The sequence below is a fragment of the Crocodylus siamensis genome, chromosome 5 (assembly GCF_052110815.1).
Source record: "Crocodylus siamensis isolate JL-2025a chromosome 5, ASM5211081v1, whole genome shotgun sequence".
Classification (NCBI taxonomy): domain Eukaryota; kingdom Metazoa; phylum Chordata; order Crocodylia; family Crocodylidae; genus Crocodylus; species Crocodylus siamensis.
In genome coordinates, this window is record NC_143399.1 from 32,263,921 (window position 1) to 32,274,911 (window position 10,991).

General features: G+C 47.3%; 1 protein-coding gene across 1 annotated transcript in view; it reads left to right on the forward strand.

The window, feature by feature from the left end:
* EPHX4 (epoxide hydrolase 4) overlaps positions 1 to 10,991 on the forward strand; it is a 46,118-nt gene extending 35,127 nt beyond the window's left edge. Inside the window, exon 7 of the mRNA XM_090048856.1 lies at positions 10,005 to 10,991. Coding sequence (XP_089904982.1) covers positions 10,005 to 10,239 — 235 coding nt within the window. The 3' untranslated portion in view covers positions 10,240 to 10,991. The remainder of the gene's footprint in view (positions 1 to 10,004) is intronic.

The window sequence follows — 10,991 nt, forward strand, 5'->3', positions numbered from 1 at the left end:
GAAATAAGTTGGGAGGCTTCCCATGATTTTATGTGGCAACAGTCCTGCTGAACCCCACTAGATCCTGCTGATCTTGGATCCCTTGCCAGGTCTTACTCAAAGTCAGGGCCTTGTGGGACACCCAAAGCTTTATGGGCTAGATGCGTGGCTCCAAACCCACCCCTTTACCACGCCCCATGCCCCGCAGGTGGTATTCAAGCATTGTCCTTCTGAGGCCTTGATCTAGCTTGGCCTCCTGTCATCACTAGGCCCTTGGCCCCTGTCTGCATGCCCTCTGGTCCTGGGCTCTCCACAGCCCTGTCTGCACACCCTCACTGGCGCTGGGCTCTCCACACTGTAGTGTGCCCCAATGAGGCTTTCCTCCCCAACAGCCTTAGTCTGGTCCACCAATTCAAACAACTAACAACATAAATACAAGCCCCTGGGCTATAACATAACAACCACAATAATGATGCATAAGCTGTGGTTTGTTTTTCTGGAGGCTCGCAAAGAATCACAGACACACAGTCATCAGTTGGCACAAAAGGTTGTATTAGTTTGCAAACAAAGGTCAGAGCAGAGTGGGGCACTGATGCCCAAATCAGCTTCTGACAAACTAATTGTGTTTGCAAGCAGAATTTCTCTTCTCTCTCCTGAGCACGTGTGCAGACACCAGAACTCTTACAGCTACTTCCGTTTCATACAAGCATACATGTAGTTATATCATTACATACATTGCATGTATAGTATAATTAGCTACTTAAGTATGCAGGGCAGAGAGGTAAATATGCATCAGCTTATTAAGTATGCTCAGAAACTACAACAGTTCGCCAAAAGTTCATACCCCAAGGCCACAGTCAATTGAATTCCAGCTTCTGCAATCAGCATGAGAAAGTCTCTCATGCCTTAGTCTAAGGCGGGTGAGGGGGAGAAAGGAGCCTTGGACAGTATTTCTTTCTTATCAGGTGCAAGATGCAAGCTGCGTATTTCTAACAATATTCCATTTCTAATAATATTCCCCCCTCAAGATGCTTTCTGCTCCCCATTCTTAACTAGTATTTTTAACATCTGCCTTACTACTCACTAGCCACTTTGGGGCTAAAGGAAAAGCCCTCCAAGGCCACCGGCCTCCAGCCTCTTGGAGTCTCCCACAGACCCAGCAGTTGGTGAGATTGAAGATACCTGCAATTCTTTTCATCATGTCAACATACAAATTTGCTTCTGGGGGAGCAATTGGGGGAAACGGGGATATAGGGTGGCGGCTAGGGCAATTCAATCCTGCCTCTTTTACCACATAGATAACAACAAGGCATATTAAGATTCCCACTATATTCTCCCTCTCTTGAGATTAAATACAGCCTAAACTTTTTCTTTGTTACTTCCTTATTTGATTTTCTGGACTCTGATTAAGCCATCTCAGGCGCACTTGGAGATCACCAGTAGGTTTATAGCTCCACCTGCTGGCTTCTTGTTCCGAGGACGGCTCAGCTTCTGGAGTGAGCCTGTCCTGGGAGCTGGTGTCCTCTGACGCTCGTGGATGTCGTTTTACACGGGTATGGTGTATCCAACAGTCATGGCCAGCAATCTTTACAGCGGTGTGGGTTGTTAGAAGTACCTGAAAAGGGCCACTCCACCTCTCAGCCAGAGGTTCCTTTTTCCACCGCTGCACCAAGACCCAGTCTCCCGGGCGGAAGTCATGTACCGGGACGTCTAAAGGCAGACGTTGAAAGGAGGCTGCATATCTGTGAAGAGAAGACAAGACAGACGGCAAAGCAATAACATACGTGTGAAGCTCGCTATTACTTAATTCAAAAGTTACATTTTTTTGCATCCCAGGGGGTAAGACTCGAGGAGGCATACCAAACATAATTTCATATGGGGTTAATTTAATGCCCCGTCAGGGAGTGTTTCGAATGCAAGTAAGAGCTAACAGTAATGCTTGAGGCCACTTAAGGTGTGCTTTAAAAACTCTACTCATCAAGATCTGTATTAAAGGTCCTATTCATGCGTTTTACTTGTCCTGAACTTTGTGGTCTCCATGGTGTGTGTAGTTTTCAAGTGATCTTGAGGGCTTGTGCGACCTCTTGAACTACTTTTCCCACAAAGTGTTGTCCTTGATCCAACTCGATGGATTCGGGCAGAGAATACCGGGGAATGATTTCCTGCAACAGACACTTCACTACTGTAGCCGCAGTGGCAGTCCTGGTGGGCCATGCCTCGACCCAACCGGAGAGCTGGTCTACCACGACAAGTAAAAACTTATGATGTCCGGACCGTGGGAGCTTGGCAAAATCAATTTGCCATGCTTGTCCAGGGTACGCTGCCCAGGGTCTACCTCCCATTGGCACAGGGGGTTTCGTTCGAGGGTTTACTTTCTGACATGTGATGCACCTGGTAGTAATGCGCTGAGCTTCTATATATAGCCCTGGGGCTACTGCTTGGCGGATCATTAGATCACCCATAGCCAAGCCTCCCATGTGGGTACTTGGATGGAGCTGATGCAGCACTTCCCGAAGCAATGGCGTAGGTATCATGACTTTCCCTCCTGGTACTATCCACCACCCCTGGGAGTTTTTTTCTGCGCAAGCCTCCTGTGCAAATTTATCTTCTTCAGGGGAATACTGCGGGACTAGATCCCGGATGTATGGCCATACGGCATGGGACAAGGCCTGCCTGGCTACTTCCTCCACCTCTCCACCAATAAATGCGGCTTCTTTTGCTGCCGCATCAGCCCTTGCATTTCCAAGCTTATACTTTTCCTCAGCAGCCTTCCCATGAGCTCACACATGAATGACTACCTCTTTAGGCTGGTGGAGTGCCTCTAGTAGCTTGATAATCTGAGGGCCGTTAGCAATTTTATTCCCAGAAGCCGTAATGAAACCCCTTTCTTTCCACAATAGTCCGTGCGCATGAACCGTAGAAAAAGTATAGCGAGAATCAGTGTATACATTAACCCGCCGGCCTGTCCCCAACTGTAATGCTTGGGTGAGCACAGTGAGTTCCGCGGCCTGTGCCGACCATGAGCTTGGCAATGATTCCCTCCATACTACCTTATCCAAGGTTACCACTGCACATCCTGTTCGTCTTTTTCCATTGATGACAGAGCTGGAACCATCTACGAAGTATTCAGCATCTGGCTTTTCAATTGGGTCCTTAGCAAGATTAGGTCGCACCTGGGTGGTTTGATTCAGGACCTCAAGGCAGTCATGCGTTGGTCTCCCTGGTTCTGGCAGCAAGGTTGCAGGGTTCAAGGCTGTAGTATGTTTGAAAGTAAGTTCTGGATTAGAGAGCAAAAAATCTCATACCGTGATTGTTTGGAAGGGTTGAGAAACTTTCCTCCCTCAGTCCCTAGAATCTGGGGAACTCCATGTGGTGTGTGTATTTCCATGTCCGCACCCATGACTATCTTCTGGGCTTCTTCGACAACCACTGCTGTGGCTGCCACAGCCCGAAGACAGGCTGGCCACCCAAGCGCAACCGGATCTAGAACTTTTGAGTAATATCCCACGGGTCTCCAAGTTGGGCCTGATGGCTGCGTCAGCACCCCTGATGCAACCCCTCGATTCTCATGAACATACAGTCGATATGGCTTTTTATTATTTGGGATGGCTAGGGCAGGGGGCTGGGTTAATGCTGCTTTAAGCAGATCAAAGGCATGCTGCATTTCTTTAGTCCATTTCCATTTAGTGAGACTCTCCTTAGTCAGGGAGTCATACAGTGGTCTAGCCTTTCTACCATAATCTGGTATCCATAGTCGACAGAACTCAGTTAGCCCTAGGAATGCCCGCAGCTCCTTGGGTGACTTAGGTGAGGTTAGACCTTGGATTGCCTGTATGCGATTTGCACTCAGGGCTCTGACTCCTTTTGAGAGCTTATATCCCAAAAATGTAACTTGAGGCTGACATATTTGGGCTCTCTCTCTAGAGACCTTATATCTTTTTTCTCCTAGAGTGTTTAGCAGTGATCTGGTGGCTTCCTCACAGAGTTGCAAATTTGGGCTTGCAATAGCAGGTTATCCACATACTGGAGGAGAGTCACTGCGGGGTGTGATCCCTTTCACTCCTCCAAGTCCTTCTGAAGGGCAAGTCTGAAAATATGGGGGGCTGCTATGAATCCTTGTGGGAGAACTGTTCACATGAGCTGGGCTCTATGGAAAGTATCTGGGTCCTCCCATTCAAAAGCAAACAATTTTTGACTCTCTCGGTGAAGGGGAATGGAGAAGAAAGCATTTTTCAAATCTAGCACTGAAAATATTTCAGCTTCCCCAGGTACTTGTGTCAAAATCGTGTGTGGGTTCGGGACTACAGGGTGGTCTGAAAGGACCTTCTTATTTACTGCTCGCAGGTCTTGGACCAGTCTGTATGAGACCCTATCTGCCTTCAGCACTCCAAGAATGGGGGTATTATATGGTGAGGACCCTTCCACTAGCCATCTGTACTTCTTGTATTTCTCTATTAACGGCTTGAGTCCAACTCTGGCCGCTCGGCTGAGTGGATACTGCTTTACCCAAATGGGCTCCTCCCCATCCTTGAGTATGATCCTTACCGGGGAGACCGACTTAGCTCGCGCAGGGGTTCCATCAGCCCATACCGAAGGGTCTACTCCAGTCATGTGATCTTCAGAACTTACTACAGGGCGTCGGTCTTCCAGGAGAGCCATCTGATAGTTCGAGCTCTGCTTGACAGGTAACTGGACCCTTATCTGGTCGTCTCTGAAAAATATCTCAGCTTGCAGTTTTGTGAGTAGGTCGCGCCCAAGTAGTGCAACTGGGCAACTTGGAGAATATACAAAGGAGTGCTCAAGCAAATGGTCCCCCACTTCGGTAAGGAGTGGCTTACAAACAGGGAGTCGGGATTGTGTTCCCTCAATCCCTTCCACAAGAACATGCTGCTCACTAGCTCTTGCACAGGGGGGTTTTTCTGGAATCATTGAAAATGTAGCCCCAGTATCCACCAAGGCTTCAAAGTTTTTGCCACCAACCCTAATGGTTACCATGGGATCTTCTCGGGCTCCAACCGGAAGGGTAGTGGCCTTAGATCCCCGTCCCCTTCATTCTGTGTCCTCACCTTTTCCTCTGCCCGCATGAGGTGACCTCTTGGTTCACCCTCTCTCTTCTCCTTCAACTTTGGCCATTCCCTCTTCCAGTGTCCTTTCTCCCTGCAGTAAGCACAAACGTCTGCTCCCACTCTTTCTCCTTTTCCTTTCTGTATCCCAGCCTGTCCAGGGTTACCTCCAGTTATAGCAGCTGCCAGCGCTGCCATCTGTCGCTGAGCCTTTTTATCCTCTTTGCGCTCCTGTGCCTGCTCACAATTCCCATATACCTTATATGCAATTTCCACCAGCTCTGAAATTGGTTTCCCAGGACCTCCCCCAGTTTTCTGTAGCTTCTTACAAATATCAGCAGCGGATTGACCAATAAACATAAGATTTACCATGCGTTGATTATCTGGGGCTTCTGGATCTAGGTCTGAAAACCTGCGGAACGCCTCATACAGCCTCCCGAGGAAAGCTGAGGGATCCTCTTCTTTTCCCTGTCTCACTTCATACAATTTAGACAGATTAGTAACCCAAGGCACTGCCTTCCCCATTGCTTCCACTATAATCCCCAGATACCATGCACTCAGCTCTCTTTCTTCTGTGGTATGATTATCCCATCTCGGTTCCTCAACAGGGCAGGTATCACGCAAGGTACGACCAGCAGCTCCCTCTGCTTCTGCCCTGGCTGCTGCAATGCACTCTGCTGTCCCCAACACTAATCTCCTCTCCTCCAGGGTCAGGAGGGTTTGGAGCATCATCTGGACATCAGCCCAAGTGGGTCGATGGGTTTGCCCAATGGATCGAAACAAGTCCCTCATCTTTTCAGGGTCTTCACGAAAAGAGGGGCTTTGATTCTTCCAGTTAAATAAATCTGAAGTACTAAATGGGGTGTAGACAAAAGTTGCATTTCCCCCCTCTCCAATAACCTCTCGCATCGGGCAATTCAGCACCGGCCGTGATTCTATAGTCTTGCGCAAATAATAGCCCTTATTCTCCAATTCAGATGGGGCACTTGGCTGAAGCACACGCTCTGAATCATTAGGTATGCTTTGATACGCCGGTGGTGGTTTCCCTGAGGGAGAGAGCGGTGGTGCAGAGGGACTGGATCCTGAGGAGGTGTCTGATTCTCGCTACTTGTTAGGGTGACAGGATAATGAGCCTGGTACTCGACTAATTCAGGATCCCTCCCCCCCTCATCAGACTCAGGGAATACAGGCGGTCCTCCTCGAGTCTGTCCTTTAACAACCATCACATGAGACTTTACTAAGCATTTCTTAATCCAAGGTGGCTGATTTTGAACCACCCACAACCAACAATCTATATAAGGAAATTGATTCCAATGTCCATTCTGCATAACTATTTCATGGATAGCTATCACTTCTTTTACTACAAAGGATCCTTTCGGGGTCCAGTGAACCCCAAATGTTGGCCACTCGAGTTGACAAAACTTAATTAAATCACCCTTTTTCATCTTCACCCCATAATCTGCCTGCTTTGCAAATTTGCTAAAGTTCTGTAAAACACAACCCAAGGGAGTATCTGAGTTTTCTACACGGGAGCTACCCGCACCCATATTAATGCCCACAAAAGTACGCTTAACGCACACCAAATACCAAAAGATCCTAGTCACAGACTGTTCACAAAAGTACGTCTTACGCACACCAAATACCGGGCCCAAAATCCTGGTACAAAACCAAATCGAACAAATCTTTGCCCCCGGATCCAGAAACCAAATTGGGCAAGGGAATTTGTATACTCACTCAGGTATCCCGGAGATCTCGATCAGAATGCCGGAATGTGTGTCTGGCGTCCTCAGAAACCAAAAATTTTGCACAGGTAGCTTTTAACCTCCTGGATACCCCGACTCACGTCTCAAGCCCCCGGGCAAGCCCAAAAAGGCGGCTCGGTGTGCACTCCCCGTGGCGGCAGGGACGATCTTGTCACTGGGTTCCGGGGTGGTCCAGAAGACGTCCCATCTGGGTCACCAATTGATGCATAAACCGTGGTTTGTTTTTCTGGAGGCTCGCAAAGAATCACAGACACACAGTCATCAGTCGGCACAAAAGGTTGTATTTGTTTGCAAACAAAGGTCAGAGCAGAGTGGGGCATTGATGCCCAAATCAGCTTCTGACAAACTAATTGTGTTTGCAAGCGGAATTTATCTTCTCTCTCCTGAGCATGTGTGCAGACACTGGAACTCTTACAGCTACTTCCGTTTCATACAAGCATACATGTAGTTACATCATTACATACATCGCATGTATAGTATAATTAGCTACTTAAGTATGCAGGGCAGAGAGGTAAATATGCATCAGCTTATTAAGCATGCTCAGAAACTACAACAGTTCGCCAAAAGTTCATACCCCAAGGCCATAGTCAATTGAATTCCAGCTTCTGCAATCAGCATGAGAAAGACTAAGGCATGAGAAAGACTAAGGCAGGTGAGGGGGAGAAAGAAGCCTTGAGCAGTATTTCTTTCTTATCAGGTGCAAGATGCAAGCTGCGCATTTCTAACAATATTCTATTTCTAACAATAACATTGGAAGTTACACTCTGCCTCTTTAAGGAGGCAAGCTTCTCCCTCAGCAATGTGTGCCTCCTAGCTCCAGATACTTTAGGAACTTCTAGAGCCCATTAGTCTTACCAGCAGCAGAATAGGCAACCAAGCATCTCTCAGTAACATTTCTGCAATAGCTTCTTCCCCCTGGCTGCTGACAGACAACTAACCTCCTGCCAGACCCAGCCCTGGGGCTTATATCTGGGCAGGGCCCTGTTTGTTTCTGGTCAGTGTCACAGAGTGGGGCCTAGGAGCAGCCGTGATCCCTCTAGCGCCCCCTACCGTGTCAAGTAGGCAATCCAGCACCTTCTTTTCTCGCACGCCACGTCTTGTTGGTATATATAGGTTTCTATGGGAGGCTGCCTTTGATCCCCTTGTATATGGTGTTATGCTGATACTATCCCCCATTCTGTATGGAGTGACCCAGTGCACCCCAGCCTTATGGGCTATGCATGCCTCCTACCTCCCCTTTAGCATGCCCCAAGCCTCGCAGCTCTTCCGGATGTTATCAGGTCCTTTTCCTTTCTGCGCCCTGCCTAGCGCACTTGGGCTTGTCACACCCTTGGCGCCTCTTCTCTGGCGCCCCTGGGCTTGTCGCGCAACTGGCGCCCCTGGGCTTGTCGCGCAACCGGCGCCCCTCAATTCGTTAGCCCTCTTGGGCTTACTAACAGTACTCTTCCCAGCTGGGCTCAGGCGGCCTGAGCCTTACCTGGCCCCTTTGACCCTTTGGGGTCCCCACCACTGGGGAGCCCCTCTGGGATCCTTCTCAGTCTGCACCCCTCCTGGGGTTTCTATCAATAGTATATGCCCACTCCTGGGGCTTCACTCAATACTTGCCCTCACCGGGGTTTCTCTCTGTACACGCCCTCTCGTGGGGCTTCCCTCAAGTACGCGCCCACTTCTGGGGCTTCTTTCTGCCCTCTCCGGGCTCTCTGTAATCACGGACTCACCCTCTCCGGGCTCGTCTCTCTAGTAGCACCCACCCTGGGCTTCTCTTTGTGTGGCTTTCCCCTTGGCGCCTACCATGAGCCCCTGCAGGCTTCTCACTGGTGCTCCTTGCCAGTGGGGCTCAGGTGGCCTCAGCCATGCCTGGCCCCAAAATCCTCTTTGCCCTTCTCAGGGCTGGGGTCTTGCACCCCAACTACAGTGCCCTCACCGGCACTGTGCCCCTCCCCAGGGCTGGGGTAGTACACCCCACAATGTAGCGCCACACTCCGGTGCTGGGAGTACCCCCACTCTACTGGAGCTCTCCTAAATGAGGCCTCCTCCGTCCCCTTATAGCCTCTCCCAGTCCTCCAGTATAACAGTAACGAAACAGAACCATAAGCCAAACAGCTGTAACACAACAACAAGCCTCCTGGCTATAACATGAGATTTAAGTTCACTTGGCTCTCTTGCAATGACCTCCCCGTCAGGGTTCTTTCCACCCTTACCATGCTGTAGCCGCTTGGGTGGTCAGGCTGCAACAATCAGCTCTCCACATGTTAAGAGCTTCAGAAGCTGCTCAAAATTACCATGTAACAAGCCCCTTTCATGCTGGGGGGGGGGTCCTCTACCAAAAAGATTTTCCAGGTTTAAGTCTGCTTTGCAACACAAAACTGGGAGTAGGGATCTGGCTGCTGCTTGTTTTTTGTTTCAGCTAATTTATTAGGCATATGAAGATATTTTTAAATAGTTACAGTTCAAAACATATCAGATAAAGCAAAGGGCACTTGGAAATGTTTTGCAAATAATTGGTGCAGATGTGAACGACTGGTGCCTCCCAAGATTGGGAGGGTACAATTTGTGGGCAGCAGCAGCAGGGTGGCAAGTGGCAACCACCTGCAGAAGCCAAAGAGGTGGCGGGGGGGGGCTGGGGTTGCAAGCAGTGATTGGTGGCCACCCACAGAAGCCGGCGTCAGCGGTGGCGAGCGGCAGCCACCTGCAGAAGCCAGCAGTGGGTGAGTAGTGACTGCCTGCAGAAGCCATTGGTGGCATCAGCAGTGGGGGGGTGGCGAGCAGTGTTGGCCAATCTCAGGGGGGGCACATGCCCTCCCATGTTCCCCTATGTGTCGCCTATATGTACAGAGATATTACTGTATTGCAGAAATTTTAACAAAGTTCCTTTCCAAATGAATGACTTTTAAAATGATCTCTTTCTATAGCAATTAAAAACAGGCTAGATCAGCAGTGAGATTTTGTTTTAAAAGGCATCTGTAGGTTTCAGACAATGGTAAATGCAGTAATAAAGATACCTTCTAAAGATGTTTATGTCTAATTTTAAAGGACTGTAGTCCAAATCAGTATTTTCCTGATAATGTCATAGATAACTTAGACCCTGAAAGCCTACAGTGAAACTTTCATATGTTTATAATTAGAAAGCTAAACTGATTGACATTTACGAGAAAGATTTTTGAAAAACAAAATTAAACTTTGTGTTTTGTTTTTAAAGTTGCCTACCTCTGCAGCATCATGAGGTTACCATGCCTACTCTGTTGCTATGGGGAGAAAAAGATGCATTTATGGAAGTCGAAATGGCAGAAATTACACGGATTTATGTTAAAAATCATTTCAGGTTAACTATTTTGTCTGAAGCCAGTCATTGGCTCCAGCAGGATCAGCCTGACATAGTAAACAAGTTGATATGGACTTTTTTAAAAGAAGATGTAACACGAAAAAGAGAGTGACTTTTCCTATGTGTTTTAAAAGGTCTTCATAAAAGCTCTTAATTTAAAAACTAATTGTTATCAGGGCCATATATCCAGTCTACCTTCTATTTTGGGTTCTGTTAGAGAAAAGTGTTTTCAATATACTGTATATATTTGAACACCAATGTTATTACTAAAAGAAAATGATAGTGTGAAAGTATATAATGTTAAAATTAGTTTTACTTGTATACCTGTCTTTTGCACATAAAAACACATGCCTTAAGATGTATGTATTTGTACAGTATGGACATCATGGAAAGTTGCTTGGTTTTGGTTTCTCTCTTGCTTTACAATTTTAATGTGTGGTGCCTTTTACAAATTTATAATGAAACAATGGAGGGGTGCCATATAAAATGAAATCATATCTATCAGTTTTCATTCTACCAGCTGATTTTTTTTTTTACTGTACTTGACCATTTAAAATGTTTTTATTGACTGCATTTTAATGTATCAGGCAAAAGAAAAATTTCTGCGCACTTTTGTAGTCTTCAGGTGATAACTCATACATATCTTGTTGTATTGTCAAATAACAGCTGCTGTTTATGGTGTATTTTTTCCTAATTGGAAAAAAAAAGTAGAAATCTATACACACAACCTGTCTGAACAAGTAGACTGGAAGAGCTATATTCATGACATGTATCAAATCCACCTATGTCTAATAAAATATATCTTATGCCCTTCACCTGACTCTTTACAGAGATACCGTATTTCTTACTGAAGGTGAATACTAG